The sequence below is a fragment of the Mus caroli genome, unplaced genomic scaffold (assembly GCF_978045245.1).
Source record: "Mus caroli unplaced genomic scaffold, Mus_caroli_1 scaffold_17, whole genome shotgun sequence".
Lineage (NCBI taxonomy): Eukaryota > Metazoa > Chordata > Mammalia > Rodentia > Muridae > Mus > Mus caroli.
In genome coordinates, this window is record NW_028227272.1 from 55465373 (window position 1) to 55486553 (window position 21181).

General features: G+C 42.4%; 1 protein-coding gene across 5 annotated transcripts in view; it reads right to left on the reverse strand.

Annotated features, from left to right (window-relative positions):
• The window catches only part of St3gal6 (ST3 beta-galactoside alpha-2,3-sialyltransferase 6), a 62227-nt gene that overhangs the window by 13981 nt on the left and 27065 nt on the right, over positions 1 to 21181 (reverse strand). For all 5 annotated transcript variants that reach the window (XM_085832359.1, XM_021184849.3, XM_021184850.3 and 2 more), the window contains 4 exons: positions 16178 to 16359; positions 11464 to 11541; positions 8926 to 9029; positions 7322 to 7385 (listed from right to left, as the gene is read on the reverse strand). In XM_085832359.1, the coding sequence (XP_085688485.1) occupies positions 7322 to 7385; positions 8926 to 9029; positions 11464 to 11541; positions 16178 to 16266 (335 nt within the window). In that variant the 5' untranslated portion in view covers positions 16267 to 16359. The remainder of the gene's footprint in view (positions 1 to 7321; positions 7386 to 8925; positions 9030 to 11463; positions 11542 to 16177; positions 16360 to 21181) is intronic.

The window sequence follows — 21181 nt, forward strand, 5'->3', positions numbered from 1 at the left end:
AAGAAGTAACAATTTTATGGGTGCCAGTGTAGAGGAATCTTATTCTGGCAACATGGCTTGCTCTGGCAAAAGATGACATCCAAAGATGCTACTTAAGAGCAGCGCAGAGTGAGTCAGGAGTGGAGGGTAGTATAATGAGTGCAGTTCAGTTGAGTTCAGGCAATTCAGTGACGTTCAGTTGAGTTCAATGCAGTTGAGTTTGTGCAGTTCTGTTCAGTTCGTGCACTCAGTGAAGTTCAAGTCCTGAGATTCAGAAGCAGTATTTCTAAGCAGAGCAATTCGGTCAGAAGCCAAGAGAAGCCAGTTTGAATCAGTCAGCTTGAAGAGGCGTTTGAGCCAGAGCAGCTGAACTGAACCAACCAGCCAGAGTTTAGAAAGAGCTAGAAAGGGTGAGCTTATTCATCAGTGAGCCTCCGAGACTACAATTACATCTGGCAAATAAAAGTTACTTTTATATGTCAGGACTTTGGGGGCACTGTCCAATAAAAAGGGCCCACAAACCTTCACATCATGAATACCCTACATGTCACAATATGTTCTGGAGATGTCTTTTTATGTCTACATATTTTAAGAAATTATCTTGACTCTAGAGAATTGTATTAACAAGCCTCAATATGAACTGCAGAAAGCCCAGTATACTAAAGCTCTCTGCTCTTCACTGCTAAAGGGAGGCCACCACTGTTGTCCGGGTATTATAGCTATTATCCTCAGGAGATCTGTCCCATAAATGCCCTCTGCAGAGAGCAGCTACCTCTCCAGAACCTCAGAGTCAGTTCTTTCTCAGGCTGATCCTGCTGAAATTGGCTCCTCACTAAAGTCCTAAGCAAGGCTGGGCATCAAGAGGGCTCAGAATACACAGGTTAGAAACAACAACCCTTTCCAAGCAACAACATGAATGGAGATTAGGGAGGACTATCTGTAATTACCAGTCTAATCCCTCTGCCTCCACTGAAGACTGAAAACCACTTCAATTCTTCTATCCAGGGACAAACTGCAGGACTCCACCTTCTACCTTAGCTTGGAGTCCCTAATACCAAAGTACAGGCTTGACTATACAAAACACATAGGATAAGGGCTGCTGGGAGTGAAGGCTACCAGCACACGTCCTGAGACTTACACTGGAGTTTCAACAAAGGATTCCTGGCTCATAAGCTCTAGCTCTGAAGTTGATTCCTGGAAGAGGTAACTCGGCTCAGGCCCAAACTGGGTTAGCGCCATAATGTTGCAGTGCACTGACAGACTGAATCATAGTGTTCCCAGAATGTACCTCCTTATCAGACAAGGTTGTGTGTCACATAGTTATCTAAGGATTGATGGTAGCCATTATGTGCCATGCCACTCCTACTGGTCACCCTTCAGTGTTCAAGTCCTGGATCTCCCACAGACATAATACTCACAGCCAGGAGGGCAAGGAATATAGGAATCAGGCAGATCTCTTCTACAGAGTCCTCTATGACTCGATCCCCACAAAGTGCAGTCACTGCTCATCACACTTCAGTGTCCAATGCTTGTAGGAATCTCATTTCCACTTTCATCTTTGTCAGCTTTACAGGAAATGGGGGTTGGGGGGGGGGAGAAAGGACCTTTACTGGTGGGATAGCTTTCCAGGCCCTTTCAAGGGAAACCTTGTCAACTGGGATCCCACTTTTCCTCAAAGGAAAGAAAACTACAAGGGCCTGTGTCTTTTTCTGAAGCTCACATAGGCTACAGGATATTGGGGGTGCTCCTAGCATGGCCCCTCTCCACTAGCATCTTATGTGCAGCTCCCTAACAATTCTTGCAGGCACAGAATGGTACACACTTTCTGAATTGCTCGTTTTAGAATTCGTTTCTCTCAAAACAAATTCTCCTGTTCTATAAATGAACAGACGCTTCCCACTTTTCAAGGTCCACTTGACTTCAGAATCCGGCTGCCCTGGCTCCTTGAATATGAGCAATGATTCTCAGAATCCTCTGGTGCCCGTGTGACTCTTATCATGCTTCCTTAACTCCATCTTCATACTTAAATAGCTGCAGTGAAATCTGAATACCTAGAGGAAAGAGCAGTGTCATTTCTATTGCCTACCATCCCAACTAAACTGCTTACTCATTTCCAGGTGTTTTCCAAATCAGTTCAGTTCTCACATTAAGTGTTTGGAGGAGATGCTTGTTTCTGTTATTCTACCCTGGGGTGGTGGGGGTGGGGAGTAAGGAAATATACAGGCTCCTAATCGTCTTAGCCACAAAATCAAATAACTGCAACATGTCTGAACTTGTTAACCAAAAAACCTGAACAGGCACTTAGGAAGTAAGGCTAAGACTTACTTCCCTGAGAGGAAGCACAGGTTTCTCTTCAACCAGGCAAAACCCAGAAAGTCACTACAGTGCAGAGTCACAACCCTAGGCAGAACCACTACCCTGTACAGAGTCGCACCCCCATGCAGAGTCACTGCCCACTGCAAAGCCACAACTCCTGGCAGAGTCTCTACTGTGCAGAGTCATAACCCTGGGCAAAACTGCTACCCAGTGCAGAGAGCCATATCGCTTAGAAGATTTACTGCCCTATGCAATACAGAGAAAACCAACTGCGGTAACTATTACAAACCACCTACAATCTTTATTGAGTGCTTTTAGGTATCCTCTTTTCACATTGGCAACACAATACATCAAAACACATCACTCTGTCTTCCGTGTAAGAATCTATGACAGATTCCACTACTGGCCATGCTCCCAATAACCCAGAAGCCTATTTTGTAAGCCTACAATGCTGGGCTCATTATCCCTGACAATCACTGGCCTAGTGGCAGCTACATGACTCATCGCTGACCAGTCAGATAGTAAGGGAATACATCAGAGGCTTTCAGAAAGATTCTGCCCTTGGAAAGAGAATGGTATATATATATATTTGCCCCTTCCTTTCAGCCTAGATACTGACACTGGGAGCCCCAGCTCTGGATGAATTAAGGTTAGAGCAGCTGCAGTCATCTTATATGTAAGAGAAAAGAACCACAGAGAGTCCACCTTAGATTGCTAACACCATTGTGCCACTATTTCAACCCCTCAACCAGATACACCATGAAGATGCCAAGACTGTATATAGTGTAAGTCAGTGGTTCTCAACCTTCTTAATATGGCAACCCTTTAATATGTTTCTTCATGTTACGGTGACCCCCAACCATAAAATTATTTTGTTGCTATTTCATAACTGTCATTTTGCTACTGTTATGAATCATAGTGTAAATGTCTGATATGTAGGATATTTGGTATTTGACCCTTATGGGAATTGTGACTCACAGGTTGAGAACCAGTAGTCTAAACTCAGGAACATTCATTCAGACAACTATGGGTATAAATTGGTACTTCCTGGGATTGTATTCTTTATACTCAGGGGAGCCATAGATGGCATCCTACAGGAGGAACCACAAATAGTCAGATCAGAAACCCCATGTGAGCAATCGTACATCAGCAATCTATATTCCTTGCAGCCACACCCTAACATGATGTGCAAGAGACTGGTGGTAGCAACAGGTTCTGGACTCATGTTCCCTAGCACATTGGGGAATTTGGCTTGGTGATCTGGCCTCTGTCATCTTAGTTTTCCTGTTGTGTGAAATAGAGTAGTCAACACTGTCTTCCCTGTTGTTTTGTTAGACAGGATCCCTTTCTCCAGCCTGCAGAGCCCTAGCTCATATCTTTGCTCAACATCTGCCCAGAGACAGAGAAAACAGGTCGTGGTTGTACTACTGTGATTTCCCCACAAATGACCCAACTGTTGATGGAAAATCACAACTTCCTCTTGCCCTCTGTTCCCTCCACCCTACAAAGGTCATGAGGTAAACAGCCCTTCATTCAGCAGGATGTCGAATGGCGTGTGGATGAGTGGTAGACCTTTACCATGCTCATTGTGCCTCTGACAAGCTTCCAGCCTATTCTTTTTAATTCTTCTATCCTAGCCTCCTGTTCCACCTCGCCTCATAACCAATCCAGTCTGTTGAGCTGACATAATGGGTCCCACTTCAGTGAGCAGAAGGCAGCTTTTTACAGACCATCTCCCATTTAGCTGCCAACTGACTTAGCACAGGTGTTTCCCTTGGAAAGCTATTAATATGCAGTTACTATATAACTAACTAAGCCACAGGACTAAAGCATTCTTCATCTGATGGATGGGGGGTAGGGAGCTAGTTTGTGCACTTTCCATGGAAGCTACAGTTCTGCCATCTCAAGGCTTCTGTTGCTCCTAGCTGGGGAGGGATAAAATTCCACCCAAGAGATTGCAGTATCCCTAGGAGCAGGGCTAAGCTAGAGAAAGGGGTGACAGAGACAGCAAGGAAGTTGGAACCTTAGGATTTGGGCTAGTTTTAAGTGTCCCTGGCAATCTCCTTGAAATGTCTATTTTTGGAGAAGCTCGCTAAGCAATGCAGCAGTGCTCACTGGGCTTGGGTGACAGGAGCTAGACTGGGCTGTTTAGCCTAGTTGACTTCAGAACCTTCCATGCCTCAGAAACACTTGGGGACCAAAGAAATGACAGGGAAAGCTACTAAAAAGGACTGTCATTGTGCTTCCTTTGTCCTTTAAATAAGACATTCCTGTCATTACATTTTTTGTTTACTTTGTTTGACAGAGAGCCCTAGGTTCTTCCTTTTTCCTATGTGGATACTGGAATTAAATCCCTGATGAAAGGCTTGGCAGAAAACACCCATATCTCCCAAGCCATCTTACTAGCCCCAGGACTTGCTGTTTTTAAAGGTGAGCACACAGTGACATAGACAACAGGTAACACCTCTCATCACCTTTCTAGCCAGGGATGGCTGGGTACCTGAGTTTATCCAGTGTTATCAGAGGTTGTTAGTAAATGTTTACTGGTCAGTTCTGAGGGAAGAAGAAGGAAGAGACAGGCTGAGAGGCTCTATGTCTCTAGGGAAGAGGTCAAGCTTCCAGCTGAGGCTGCTAAACTTGGAGCTGGCAAGAGATATAGCTTTCCCTTGCTGGGTCCCTGGCTCTAGCTCATCATTAGGTACAATGAGGCATTTTCTATGGCTACTTGAGAGATCCATTAAACGGGGAGGTGGGGAGCTTCAAGGAATGGTACATGCCCTTCTCCCATTCTTCCTCTCTTCTGACAGGAATGAAGATGTGAGAATAAAGATGTGATGGGTTGAACTCTAGCTTGCGTGTTGGCCCCTAAAGAGGAAGCCATGTACTGAGGAATGGCAGGATCCAACACAGAGTGGCCTTTGCCCTGATGACCACAGAACTGCTGAGACAGCCCTGCATAGTACATGCATGTAAACAAACAGAGACAGACAGACAGACGAATGGATGGATGAATGGACAGATGGATAGATGGAACAGACAGATGGACAGATGAACTGGCAGACAGATAGAAGAAGGGAGAGGGAGAGAGAGAGGTATCTAACTTGTAAATATAACCGATTTTTCTCCCTCACAGATTTCTTAGTCATTATCATCATGGTAGGAACATGGCAGCATCCAGGCCAGCATGGCTCTAGAGGAGCTGAGAGTTCTACATCTTGTTCCTGCAGGCAAAAAGGAGAAAACTGACAGCTAGGACCAGGGGATTAAAGTCCATGCCAACAGTGACACCCTTGCTCCCACAAGGCCACACCTATTCCAACAAGGCCACACCTCCTAATAGTATCACTCCCTGTGGGCTAAGCATTCAAACACATACGTCTATTGGGCCAAACCTATTCAAATCACCAAACAGAGGACTCCACCAAAGTAGCAGGCTTGCTTGATGAAGTGCTCTGAACCACACTAATAGAGTCTCACAGAGCTTATATTTGAAACAGAAAAAAAAAATGTGAAAGTGGATAAAATGAAGGGGAAAGGTTCTGTTGGATGAATTTGGCACAGGCTGAGGGGAGTGGGAAGATTTGTAGTAGTGCAGAGGAAAAAGTAGGCTGAGCCAGACCAAGTCAGTAAGAAAGAAGAACACAGCTAGCTAAGGCACAGACAAATGGCTGAAGACCTCACTTTGCCAGAGATATCCTTGCAAAGCAACTGGAAAAAAACCTCTAATAGTAACATAAAAAAGCAGGCAAGAATGGAATTTCCAGTCACTCACTCTCAAAGGTGATAGTTTGTATGTGCAGAACAATCACAGATCCCTACTGCAAACCCTTACAGGGTTTGTTCTTGCACTTCCCTCAGACATCTGGGCACTGGAGCCACAGCACCCAGTTCTTTTCCTAGCTCAGGCATTTCCCAGATACCGCAAGTTGTCTATCTGTCCAGCCTTACTCTCACTGTTGGAATAATTAGAGAAAATTGTCCTAAATAAGCCAAACGTCTTCACAAATCAAAACTCTATAAATGAAAGCTATATAAAAGTAAGCTAGGTGGGGTGCGTGCGCACTCGCGCACACATGCACAAACATGTGATGTGTGTGTGTGTGTGTGTGTGTGTGTGTGTGTGTGTGTAAAATACTTGATATGCTCTGGGTGGTAGTTGTATACACCTTTTAGTCCCAGCACTCAGGAGGCAGAGGCAGGCAGATCTCTAAGTTTGAAATCAACCTGGTCTACAGGGTGAGTTCCAGGTCACCCAGGGCTATAAAGTGAAACCCTGTTCCAAAAAAAAAAAAAACCAAAAAACAAAAAACAAAATCAAAAACCAAAAGAAAACCCAAAAACCAACCAACCAAATAAACTCTTGAATAAAAATAAAAATTGAAACTTCTCAGTGGGTGGCATTGTTTTGAATTATAAATTATAACAAATGTCAGTAAACCATAAACAAGAAAAAGAGAAGCTATCAGGAACCTGTTGGCTACGTGCAGGAAGTGTGGGAGACTACCATGGATGGAGACTCTGTACTCATTAGCAGTCAAGTGAATTCATTCTTTAGTACAAACAGCTTAGAGGTGATGGATGGGGGTTACAAATGCCATGGGTGGGAACTCCTGTTCCTCCTCATTAAAATACTCTACAAACCTCTGAGCCAGCCAGTGCTGCAGCTCCTAAGTTCACTTCATAGTTTGTTTCTTTTCAGTGGAATAAGAATAGAGATAACTGTTGGATTTTTAGCATCGCACACATTCAGTAGAATCACCCAGAGTAAATGTTCTTTGCATTTCTTGAGGCAAATACTTTGAGGCACTTTCAATAGCTGTGAAAGTCAGAGAGGCCGGGCGGTGGTGGCGCACGCCTTTAATCCCAGCACTTGGGAGGCAGAGGCAGGCGGATTTCTGAGTTCGAGGCCAGCCTGGTCTACAAAGTGAGTTCCAGGACAGCCAGGGCTATACAGAGAAACCCTGTCTCGAAAAACCAAAAAAAAAAAAAAAAAAAAAGAAAGTCAGAGAGAAGGAAATAAACTCACCTGTCAAACTCGTCAAAGAGATCACAACTCTGCAGTTTTGAAAGGGCCGAGCTGAAATATGTCTCTGAAAAACAAGTGGAGAATTATAAATAAAAGGAGAAACACGCCTTCTTAGAGGCAGTGGGTCACCAGCCCCCCTCCCCAAACACATTTTAAGTACTATTGCCACACTGGAGTTAATCAGTAGAAAACTTAACAACTTATTTGTTCACAGTGCTCGAAAAGCACACTCACGATAGTAAATGTTCTCAGGTTCCCCCCAAGAGTGATAACAAAAAGTAGCCATATCAAATGATTCTGAAACTAACCATAGAATTCAGTGAATTTCAAGCGATCACTCAAAATCTGATATATAGGGTATGTGTTGTATACACACACACATATGAATGAATGAATGAATGAATGAATGAATGAATGAAAGACAGGGTCATATGTATTTCAGGCTGGCCTCAAACTATAGCTGAAGATGCCTTAAAACTTTGGATCTCTCTGTCTCCACCTCTTGAATGCCAAAACTATAGGTCTGGGCTGAAGTTCTTGGTTTATGTAATGCAAGGAACTGTACCCAGGATTCCAACCATGTTAGGTAAGCACTGTCCCAACTGAGCTATATCCCTAGCTTTCTGCAAAATATATTTATAAATGTGAAAATGTCTAACACTGGGTCAGTTAAAAAAGTAAAATCCCCCAAAATCATAGTTCTATCACCACTGTGTCTTTAGTCTCCCCACAAAACCTAGAAGTCAAAGCTATGTAAGCCCAAAAGCTCCCAGTGAGCAGTGGGATGATGGCTGTGTTGCTAAAAGATTGAATAATACCCTCTCAATTTAATGAAAATAAAATCTACTGATAAAATTAAAATATTAAAGATATAGGCAAGCGGTTCTCAACTTGTGGGTCACAATTCCTTTGGGGGGAAGGTCTAAAAAACCTTTCACCAGGGTCCCCTAAAACCATCGGAAAACAGGTAATTATTCTTAATAGTAGAGAAATTACACAGTTATGAAGTAGTAATGGGATAACTTTATTACAAGGGATCACGATAACATGAAGAGTCACAATATTAGGAAGGCTGGGAATTCATCTAGACCTTGCTGATAAAATAAATAAGAGGAAAACCGGGGGTAGGGACATGTCTCCATCAGCACAGCACTTGTTTTGCAAGTATGAGACCCTAAGGTTAATCCTTGAAACCAGCATACCTAACATGGTGGCCTGTGCTTGCAATCAGAGCACAGGGCAGGCTGTGACCGAAGGAGATTGGGACAATCCCTGAGGCTCACTGGCCTGTCACTCAAGCTATCTGCTGAATTCCAAGCCAGTGAAAGACCATTTCTCAAAATTCAAATAATAATAATAATAAATTAAATTTTAAAAACTACCATTTTAAAACTAAATTAAATTTTAAAAACTACTCTTTGGCACTACACTGCCTCTAAAAGAGTGTTTTTGTTTAAAATGTTCATCCTGTCCACAAGTCATATCTCCTGGGAATCGTTAGGAAGCAAAACAAAACACAACACAACACAACAACAACAACAAAATGTGTCTCGGATCAAACAGGCTCTCAAATTAACAGGCAGGGTAAGAACACTGAGACTCACCAAAGGTCTTTATTCCATAGGGCAACGGAAAATTATTGGTACCGGACATGGCAGCAACCTTTATAAAGTCAGCTCTGCACAGAAATGGGTAAAGCTGGGGAAATCTGAAAGGGAAGAATGAAGCATGGTCCTGTCAAACGCCTGCTTGGCTGTCAGCCGTCTAAGCTCACAACTGAAACTCATGGCCGCCAATGGCCTGGGCTGTGAAAATAGTTTTTAAAGAGTTCAATGTAAAATGCTAGATAGAAGAGCTATGCAGTTTTCAGGTATAGGGACCAACATTACATCACAGTGTAAGTTAACCACGCTTTCACAACAACTCCGTGTGGCAAAGTGATGGCCAAGAAGTTATGTAGGTATCGCTGCTAAGCCATTCCAAGATTTTAAGGTGACATAGGCACAAACTGTACCAACTGTAAAAATGAAGATATACGTAAAGTTAAGCAAAGTTAGAGAACTCAACTCTGCCCTCATGTCATTAAACTTGATTCAAGAAGAAAAATCGCAGACATCTGTCCTCTTGGTACATGCTCTGACTTCCAGATGTGGCCTGTGACTCCCCTGGCTCTCCTGGGCATAAAGATAAAGATAGGGAGAGCCACGGTGGAGTCTGGCACAGAATACAGTTCATAAACACCTGTTTAATAAATGGGTGGATAAACTTTAACTCAGCATCAATTTTTAAGGGACCATTGTAAGGTAGGAAAAGTGCGTATGTGTGTTATTAAAGAGAGAGTAACAATCTTAACACTACCACTAATTCGTTATTTTCTCCCAGCAGAAAGACTACGACGGGGCTACAGGGCAGGACCTGGCAGACTTTGCTGCAAGCTCTACACAGGCACTGTCTTACTTCATCCAACGGCTGTGTGCTCATATTTAAACATGCAGGAGGAAACCAGAGTGAGGCTAGACCTTTACACGGCTGCGTGACAAATGGAAATAGCAATGGAGCAAAACCGACATGCTTCCAATTGTAATCTCCTTCATTACAAACTGGCATTGCAAAGGAAGCAGGTAAGAGCATAGTGTTCTCTGACCAAATGTATGTCCTCAGCTTTGGCACTGGCAGTGACAGCGGCCTCGGAGGCGAGCCAACCTGCAAATGTCATCTTAAAATTGGTGCTGATTCTTCAAGTCCAGGATCTACACCAGGGAGGAGGAAGTGCCAGGTCTCCAGCTTCAAGCTTGGGAACAGACCCAAATCCTCCCTGTCTTCTTAAAGAAACCAAGCTGTCATACGTGGCAATAATGGTAAAGGGTTCTCTTTTTCTGAGCTGGTCAGAGTGATATGACAATAACAGTAGCCAGTAACTAGCATGTGTTTGCAGTCAAACCTCTATTTGTTGCTTACATTTATGTTCTAAATGAAATGATTATTTGGCACAATATGTCAGACATAGCAAGGACCTCGATGTGTATTAGTTTTCCTGGTGATAATTATGAATATCACAATATGTACTATATAGATTAAAATGTCTTTTCTTACAATGCAGCTCTGCAGTTGTTACTCCTACAAAAAGCTTGCTATGGTTAAGTACGAGCAGTGAAGATCTTGTTTGGAGTGGGAGCCGTTAGCCCACAAGCGACAACTGAAATTTGCACTCAAGCCTGACTTTGAGATTCTCCCACACAACCCAGCTTCCCAAGCAGGGCTTCTTTGGGGCTCATCTCCTGGCTTCACTCTCCCTCTTTCTGAGGCGTTGTCTTGCTCATCCTCAGAGAACACTGCACAAACGACAAGCACACGCCTACCTGTCCCTTTAACTGTGATCTTAGATTCCTCAGTCAGCAGTCCTGAACAACTAACGTAACCTGGGGGAGGGGAGTCTCAAATACTGGGTTAGACAGTTAAACACACCTCACTGAATTTGTGACCAGTTTTGCTATCTAAAAGTGTCGGGGCTGGAGAGATAGGTCAGCGATTAAGAACACTGAGTGCTCTTCCTGAGGTCCTGAGTTCAATTCCCATCAATTACATGGTGGCTCACAACCATCTGAAATGGGATCCAATGCCCTCTTCCTGGTGTGTCTGAAGGCAGCCACAGTGGACTCATAAACATAAAATAAAAGTGTGTCGCCTAGCCATCTATCCAAGTAGCAGCGCCTGGAGACAGCAATGGTTGTAGCCTACAATGAAGAAATCCTAATAAAAATTCGTGATCGTGTTTATAGTACATGAGGAAAAAAGCCTCAAATAACAAAAGTAAAAAATAAAGTGGGAGAAGAGGTAGAAAAAAAAACAAAGAATAGTTCTTTATTTTCCGATCAAATGCAAGTAGGCCTGTCTAGTCTCCCCTGAGTGAGAACAGCCACTCCCATGCCTTTCCTATACTCAGAGTGCTGACTAAACCCACAAGAACAGACTATTCAAGCTCCTTGCCCACTTTCTTACACATGCAGGGTCTACCATGTACCAAAGTTTGCATGAAAAGGACAAAGAGTGTGAAAAAAATGACTACGAAGACACCTTGCAAATGTTCGATGGCTACAGGTTTTTTTTTTTTTTTTTTTTTTTTTTTTGGTCTAATTTTTTACCTCAGAAGATCGGCGAAAGCTGGCTTTTTAAAACAATTATTGACATTGTTTCTAGTCCTCATTTCTTCAGCTGGGAACCTAAGAGACAGAAACAGCGGCAATGAAACCCCAGGAGTCCTGCCCAAGGAGGAATGTGTACCCCAGGAACCCACTGGGTTCCACTGCTAACCAGCTTTGTAGGCAGAGGCCATGCATGCACATAGTCCCATGAGTGCACACATGCACCCCCCTGCTGTTTAACACAGACTTCTGCAAATCCTACACAAGCTTGGAAATTCACAAGTGAAAGTCAATGGAGAGTGGGAAAGGCCATGGTGACCTTTAGGGTTGGAAGTGATTCATGGAGACCTAAGTATTGGGTTACCTCAGGGTGGGAGTCAAACCCACACTCTAGTTTTAGAAGACCTCAAAGGCCTTTGAAACCAAACCCAGCCCAAGTGCACATGGCTTTCATCCACAAGTCATATGTGGGACACCTAGTGACAGCAGACTGGATACTCCTGACTGAGTAGCATCAACAGACCATTGTCTCAGGCTGTCACAAGTCACACCACTGAGAGCTAGATCTCACTGCCCTAGGTTCTTGGCTTCCTTGGCTCCTGAATAGAGTACTTGTCTCCACAACTTGAAAGGGTATTGGAAAACACAACAAGGAAAGTAAATGGGAGGAGGGGTGGGGGATGGGAAGAGCCAGGGAAGAGCCAAACAGTTTCACGAAAGAACTCACTGGTCATTGATGAGGTACAGAATCGATGCTTTAGAAATTAATTTTAAAAAGTGAATGAGAAAAAACAGTTAAAAATTAATCAATAGGACTCAATGTGAATAGACTGAACCTTTTATAGACCAATCATTTTCTTTTTTGTTTTAAGGTGTAAAATCTCCACAATTAGAACTAGTAAGCTACCGAACAAGAAGGATGTAAGTCCTTATGTAATAAGATATTTTGAGAATTCTGCCATGGCAAAGACCCCTCCGTTTATACATAACAACACACAGATGTGGTCAACTATCACAGCGAGCTGCAAACACTGTATTATACTCAATGAGCCTGTTACTTCCTGTCTAAGATTAGGAAACATAGAAGCAAAACAATGACAGAAAATAAACAGCGGCTTTAGAATATTAGGAAGACAAACTTTCGGTGGTTTTGAAGTCAAAGACAGTCCCTAGTATATTTTTCCTTTTCATTTGTATGTGTTGTATACGTATGTATACAATACATGTATACGTATGTATGTCACATATGTGTAGATGCACCCATGTGTGTGCATGTATGAGTGGAGGCTCTAGGTTGACATTGGGAATCTCCCTTGAACACTCTTCTTGAGAAGGAGTCACTCACCCAAACCGAGAGTTCACTACTACTGTACTAATCACAAATACTTGTTAGCCAGCTTGCTCTGGGGAATCACTATGTCATCTGTGATAGGTGAGCTCCAATATCCACTGTGCAATCTGGGGGTCCAAACTCCTGTCCTCATACCTGAATGGCAAGTGCCTTAGCCCCCGAGGCATCTCCTATTGGTTTTTGTGTGTGTGTGTTTATGTAGGCCAGGGGACACCTTTGGGTATGGTTCATCCTTAACTACCATCTACCTTGCTGTCTCTAGACCATCTCACTGAGAACCTAGGTCTATGGATTAGGCTAGGCTCAGTGGCCAGTATGAACTACCACACCTGGCTGTTGATGTAGGAGGTAGGGATCAAACTCGTGTCTTTATGTCTGTATAGAAAATATTTACCAGTTGAATCATCTTCCCCGCCCATGTAACTGTCTCCCAAGTACAGGGAACAAAAGAAGCCCTGATTGAATAAAGTCCTAAGTGAAAGTATGCTTTTGAAATAGACACAGCCACACATGGACCCCATTGCTTCAGACTCACAGGGTTTGGCAAGGCTTTCCTTGGGGGACTGATTCTGTGTGTCAATAGTATATGACGACAAAGGTATCCACCATAGCTTTCTCCTGTAATGTGTATGGCCTGAAGACTGTTCCCCTACAGAGACGGCTCCTATAAAGATAATTTTGACCTGTCACTTTGATCTAGCTGTATACCCTAAACCCTGCCTCCTGGCTTACATGTATGTATAACCCTGCCTTCTTTTCTAGCTGTATACAATAACTTGACCTCTCATTTCAACTGTATACGCTAAACACATTGAGTTTCCAGGGTGCTGAGGCTTCTCTAGCAGAAAGCCCAGACACCCAGTCCTAGCTTTCTATCCATATGTCCATCTGCCTGTCTTGTCTTTGTTTCCTTGATGGCTCCATCAGGTCCATCCTTGAACACTATGCAAGGCCTTGGTACCCCAGCCTCCCTTAAACAGCTTTGAAGGAAACAAGGCCATAGCGCACACGCACATTAGCCGTGATCTCCCAGGTCCTGTCAATCATTAATGTTCATTGAATTTAAACACTCTTCAAATTCTGATGACAAAAATAGTTATACATCCGAAGTCTTCTTATTATCATCTTTATCATTTCCTCTGTGATAAAACAGGATGTATAGAATCGTAGAATGGTAGGTAATATAATCTTGTGGCATTTGGAATTAACTAAGAGAGATGCCTTTGGGTAGGTATTAAGAGCATTTCTGGTAACGATTACTTGAGGGAACAAGACCCAACCACAGAGTGGACGGCACCTTCTGCCAGGTAAACCCAGGTAGAAAAAGATCAGAGGGAAAAAGCAGCAGAGCTCGCTTGTCCTTTCTGCTTAGGAGTGTGTCTGTCCTTCACTGACGTAGACTCCAACTTCTGTCTTCCAATGTGAACCAACACTCAGCAACTCTGAAGGATCCTCCAGCTTTTCATCAGAGGATTGCGTCTGCAGAAGCATCCGGCTTCTCAGACTGAGTGACTACATGATCTGAGCCTCTCTCCAGCTGTCAGATAGCCACTGTTGAAGTATCCAGCCCCTACCATAGAAGCCATTCTAATAAATCCCCTTTTATCATGTATGCATGTTCTATCACTTCTATTCTCCTAGAGAACCCTATTAAAAATAGTAACAGAGCGAGCATTTTGCTCTTTCTTCATTTCTTCTATTAATAGGAGGTGGCAGGCATGAAGGGAGAGACTCCTGTGGGATGATATTCATTAAATTCTTAACCATACTTCAAGCATTTAAGTCTTAAGGCTAAACCTGTAGGACCAAACCACCCACCTGGAATAAGGTTTCCTTCCAGTAGTATTTGCCCAACTTTATTCCACGAGAAAGCACTACCATCCTTCTTCAGTGACAGAAATACAGAAAACAGAAACATGGGAATTTTTTCCATCTCTTAGAAACAACCTAAGATCCACTGAAACACTGACAAAGCACTGATCTTCTGTGTAAGATGGGAAGTCATGATCTGATTTATTTGGATTGAATTGTGTACTGACATCCATTTACGAATTAAAGGTCAACTAAACTTTATTCTTAGCCAATGGACTGAAATGGGAAGTATGAAAAACACACTTATAAATTTCTCTGCAGTATGCCTCAACATTTTTAAGTATTTTATATCAAAACTACTTTGAAATACATACTGCACTTTTAAACAAAGGAAACTAAATGTAGAGTGTATATGTTAGCAGTAACAACTTAAAACTGAGTCTAAGAACTGCTTAATTCGAGAAAATGAACTATTGTATAGACGTGGAATGTTATGTTCTGAATGAAGACAGTCAATATTGTTGCTTTACTGGGGACTTAGCAATAGGTTGAGACTGGAGGAGGAAGCTCAGAGGCTAAGAGAACATATTATACCTGAAGAGGCCCTCAGGTCAGTTCCCTGAATGCATGGTGGGTAGCTCACAACCATCTGGAGATTCAGCTCTAGGGAATCCAACAACACCCTCTTCTGACCTCTATTGGGTATCTACACATACATACATAATCACACAAAAATATGTACATACATTCACAAAATTAATTTTTTTAAGAAATAGGGCTATCTAACAGGTTTTTTTTTAACCTTAAAAAAATCTCTCGTTGTATGTCTGTATGTGTGTGTTTGTGTTTGCATGTGTGTATGTATGTATGTGCATGAATATAAGGGTTTGTGTGTGTGTACATGCGTGTATGTATATTGCATTGTGTGTGCCTGCATGTTTGAGTTGTGTATTTATGCATGTATGTATATGCATGTGTTTGTGCATGTGTGTGTACAAGTGTGAATGTGCCTGCAAGTTTGTGTGCATGTATGTATGTGTTTGCATGTATACATGTGTACATTTTTATATGTATATGTGTGTATGTGCAAGTATGTGTGTGCATGTTTGTAAGCATGTATGTGAGCGTGTGTATATGCACATGTATGTGTGCACAACCATGTATCTGTGTGAACATGAATAGGTGTGTGTGTGAGTTTGTGTATGTGTACAGGAATTTGTATGTCTGTGTGTGTGTATGTGTGTTATGTTTTTGTCTTGCTGCTCTACCTTTCTCCCTGATTCTTTTGAGACAGTTTCTCACTAAACCTGGAACTAACTCTGATTTTTGACTAGCCATCACTAGCAACCTTCCTGTATCTAATCCATCCCTCCTTCCCAGGGTTCAGGTTACAAATGCCCAGGGTCCTGCTTGGTTTTCACGTGAGTTCTAGCAATCTACATCCAGGTCCACACACCTGTGCAGCAAGGGCTTGGCCCATTCGGGGCCAATTGTTAGATGGGGGGACACTAGTTGAGAAGTCATGTTTGCATAGTAAAATCTGAAACTTACCAATAGCCATTTGTTCCCCACAGTATACAGTATAGTACATAATAGAGGAAGATGGAACTCAGGAATATGGCCACCAGATACCCTTTCATGGCTGGCCTGCCTGAAACAGAGTCCAAAGTGAGGGGAGATGAATATGCAGAGGTCTTCCACGATGGTTCAAATACATGAATTAGTAAATAAATCTAGAGAGAGAGAAGAGAAAAAGACATGGGTCTATAACATTGCAAATGTTCACCGAACATAAAGAACACTTCTGTTTATTCTCATAAGTAGCCTCCCAACATAGGATACAAGTTTTCAACAGCCAACAGTTTTGTAGTATCAAAGCTAGATAGAGGCTTCCCTGAAACTTTTTCATGTTTGGTAAAAGAGTAAAAACTTGTTTCAAAAAACGGAATCCATACCCAAAACCTTTCTTCAAAAACACTGAAGAATATCTTTTTTTTTTTAATTGATCCTTCTTAATAAAAAGTATATGCTTCAAGATGTGAATAACCATTTTACTCCCTTGGAGCCTGAATTGACTTCAAATATCATGAGTAATAGTTTCAGAGCTCATTTTCGGTTTTTAAAAATCAGGAAAAAAAAATGTTGAAACATTTCAACTTTTAGATGTTCATATTGGACTTTCCAACATCACAGCATAGGCACATCCAGTTTTGTTTTGGATTAGTGTGTTATTTATTGTACCTTCATAGTCAGAAAAAAATATAGTCGGCAATCTTCTCTAGCATATAAACATATACACAATAATGTATGGAGCAGAAAATATAACCAGTGGTTCTCAACCTATGGGTTGCGACCCCTGTGGGGCTGCATGATCAAAGATCCTGCAAATCAGATGTTTATATGATGATTCAGAACAGTAGCAACATTACAGTTATGAAGTAGCAACAGAATTTTATAGTTGGAGGTCACTACAACATGAAGAACTGTTTTACAAGGGATTGCAGCATTAGGAAATTTGAGGACCACCAGAAACATCTGAAGTATGTTTGCTTGGTACCCCCTCTTCATTTCTTCAAAAACAGACACGAAAAACTCCTGCTATGTGATTAAATGCAGAAGACAAGTAATACCTAGTTCTAGAACACATCTTTTGATCTCAGTGCATTTGTCCCTTACAAAGGTCCCAAATGATCTAAATGACTGCACACACCAGTCCTTTCTTTCTTATCCGTATTTAGCAACCTCAATGCAAACACCTGAGTACACAAAGTGAGCTCAGGCTGGAATCATTTGCAATTTCTTCTAAGAGGAAAGTAAGTGAAAGGAAGGAAAATAAGTTGAAGTGAAAAATCTTTGTATTTTAGTTGTGTATGTGTTTGTGTGTGCACATACACATGTATGTGTGCATGCAGGTAGAAGCCAGAGGTCAAGCTCAAGTCCCATTCCTCTTCAGTTATCGTCCTTTTTTTTTTTTTTTTTTTTTTGTCTTTTGTCTTTTTTCCTAGGCACTGTCCAGGCTAGCTAGTCTAAACAGCCCCAGCGACCTTCCAGACTCTGCCTTCTGAGCAGTGGTAGCACACATCTTTAATCCCAGCACTCAGGGGACAGAGTCAGGCAGATAGATCTCTGTCAGTTTGAGGTCATCCTGGTCTACAGAGAGAGTTCTAGGACAACTAGGGCTGCACAAAGAAACCCTGTTTCCAAAGCCTAAAAAAAAGGGAGGGGGCTACCATGCCCTGTATTTTAAATGTATTCTGAGGGTGGGATTCCTGTCTTTTCCTTACGCCTGTATGGGAAGTACTTTACTTCTGAGCTATTCTCTTATCCCCCAGCTAAAAATCTTAAGCCAGTTTTTGCCTTTGTAAATGGAACACAATAAGTAAAAATTAAACCAGCTGTGGTGATGCACGCCTTTAATCCCAGCACTCGGGAGGCAGAGGCAGAGGCAGGCAGACTTCTGAGTTCGAGGCCAGCCTGGTCTACAAAATGAGTTCCAGGACAGCCAAGGCTACACAGAGAAACCCTGTCTCGAAAAACAAAACAAAACAAAAAACAAAAAGTAAAAATTAAGTTTTTTTGTTTGTCTTTCTAACAGAGGGTCATCTTAAGTATCACGATTGTCCTGGCTTTCTCATGGCTGAGACTCCCTGGTGTGGGAAATTTGCTACAACTCTAAACTGTAATGACCACCTGACTCCATTTGCTTGCGACTTCTGAATGTCAGGCACCCCTCCCAAGTACCATTATAATAAATTAGTTTCAAGTGACAGGCGAAGAGTTAGGAGCATAAACTTTAGTCTACACACACACACACACCTGTAATTGAGTCTGTGTATTTCACCTGAGGGTGGGGGCCTTAGGTCAACCAGTTCACTTGTATCTGAATGCCCACACATGTCTACAAGCACACTCTCAGTGTCAGCAGATTATCACACTGTCCTAGAAAGCAACTGACCACGGTAGAAGGTTGTCAAAGAAAAAAAAAAAATACTTAAAACAAGCCTTTACATTTCTGCTCAAAATAACATGTCATGTAAATAAATGATAAAGATATAATTTACTACTATCAGCAAAACTTTGAAAATATAGTTACAACTAAGAGCCCTAGAAAAAGTTGTTAGCATTTAGCATTCAATCTGCTTCTTTATCCCTTAGGTCATACGCTTAGGGGTAATTTTATAAAGTACAGCATTATGTGTAAGTGAGAATCTTGTTATTGTCTTGTTTTTCACTCACTAATGTGTGGTTCAACTGAAAACAAGGAAATGTTAAGAAAGAAAATGTTCTCTGTTTTCTTTCCTTCCCAAAGTAAAATAAACCTGTTTTTGAAGTGGTGTTGTACACAGCACTTGAAAAAAGGAAACTTAGGAAGCTTAGGTACTTTCTAGAATTTCGTGGCCAACTTTAAGCTTTGATATGCAAGGTGCAAGGAAGGCCAGGGCCAACCAGGATATCCTGGTGATAAACATGCAGGTCCCTCTGTTTGTTCACAGGAAAAAGCTTCCACAAATAGACTAATTCTCTAACTATAACACAGTACATGGAATGGACCATGTTGCTGGGAGCAACAAAGGAAAACCAGCCAGGATTTTATATAGGATATGTGGCTTCAGAAAGCCATAAAGGCCTAGAATTTAACTTCCACAGAACAAGCAAGTGCATTTTAAGAGCTTGGCATTAAACAGGAAGGGTAGCTGATTTGGAAGCACAGGCGTTGATCAAACCAGAGAGTCACAAACTTTCACACATGGACTGGGGGCTTCGAGGAAGTCAGAACTCACCTAGAGGGCACGGCATGAACTTTTCCTGTGTGGCAAAATAAGCTTTAAAAATGGCAACCCTTTGGGCTGGGAGAAAGGTTCACTCCATGAAGTGTTTGCTGTGGAAGCCTGAGGACCTGTGTGCTGATGTCCAAAAAAGCTGGATATGGATGCGCTTTCTGTAACCTTACCACTTGGTGGGGATGGAGTCGGGAAACTCACCAACCAGCCAGTGTAGCTACACAGATGAACTCCAGGGTCTCAAAAAATAAGGAAGAAAGTGATGGAGAAAGATACCTAGTGTTGACCTCAGGCCTGCTTACACATAGAAGTAAGTACCTCTCCCTCCCCCTCCCCTCCTCCTCCCTTTCCTCTCCCCTTCCCCCTCACACACAGTTTTTCTTAAGACAACAGCTTTCCCTTCTCTTCAATAATAAAAGAATGCACTGTTTGTACTGAGCTTCTAAATTCACAAACAGCCAGTAATTGTAGCCATGCCCAACAAAGGCTACAATAAGCTTGCTAAGTGGCTATGTGGGTATGAGCCTCTTGATGAGAAAGGTTGTCTCCCATCACACACTTTAAGAGAAAGAGTTTAGCCTGACCCTTAGAGATCTCTTCCAATGCCACCCTGCCATCTCAAGATAAAAAGCAAGAGGAGAACCTGAAAGGGAGAATTGTCATCTGAGACTTCCTCACTGTACGTGGTTGTTCTGGAAGTGCTGATAACAGGAAAGAGGAGCTATCTCTGGAGCAGAAACCAAGGGTCAGTACCTGTCATGGTGAGATGGGAGCCACGTGACCAGATTACCACCCTGAACGTGAGATTCTTAATGCCTACAAAGTTTGAGGTTTGCTGCTCTGGGAGTGACTATAGAACCATGAAGTAGGAAAAGAAAATGATTGGGTTTGTTGAAGTATGGAGACCACAACAGATGGTTCAGTAAGTGGCCCAAATATGGCTTCATGTTTGCTGAAAGAAGGCACGACCTGTCATATTTCACTCCCAGCACAGGGTCTGTCACACAGAAGTTGATGAATAGTTGGGTGTTGGATTTAGTTGCAGATATCAGAACTCAATGTTCTATGCTAATTCTTCTCTGTAAATTCCTTGCATGTGGCACCTGCCCAAGGAATAATGATGGCATAAATTCATTGAGAAATGAGCACTGGTATGTATGTGACAAAACATCTGGGAAAGGAAGCCGGTGTGTCATCGTTGCTTGCCACCCTGACAGCCACCCTCGGAGGAAGTGGTAAGCTTGCACCATTGCTATTTTAGGAGGAAAAAACTGAAGGGCTGAGAGAAGTTTCCCACCTGACATATAGCAGAACCATGACTCAAACTGTATCTGTCATAACAGGATCTTTATACGCATCGCCTCTCCCAGAGGCACGCTTCACAGATGACCAGTTCTGTGCTTCTAACACCGGATCAAACATTACAGAGTGTTTCTATAGCTGCCAATTCCACCCATTTCTTCAACAGAATTATCACAGCATCAATTAATAGAGTGGAAAGTTGACAGTCTGACACAAATTCTGCTGAAATTTTTATTCTCAACCCTTTTCCTTCCAACCTGCCCCTCCCCATCGTACAAAGCAAACCCTATAAAATGGTACTAGAAAAGTGGTCATACTTTTCTTTGGGGGGCCTCTTAATATTTTCTCCAGCCCAAGGGAGCTTGCTAATCTCAACTGCCATGAAAGAAAAAAAAAGCATGTTTGTTCAACAACAGTAGTGAAAACAAACTCCCCAAGTACAAAAATACCTTGTGGGTCTTGAAATCAAGAT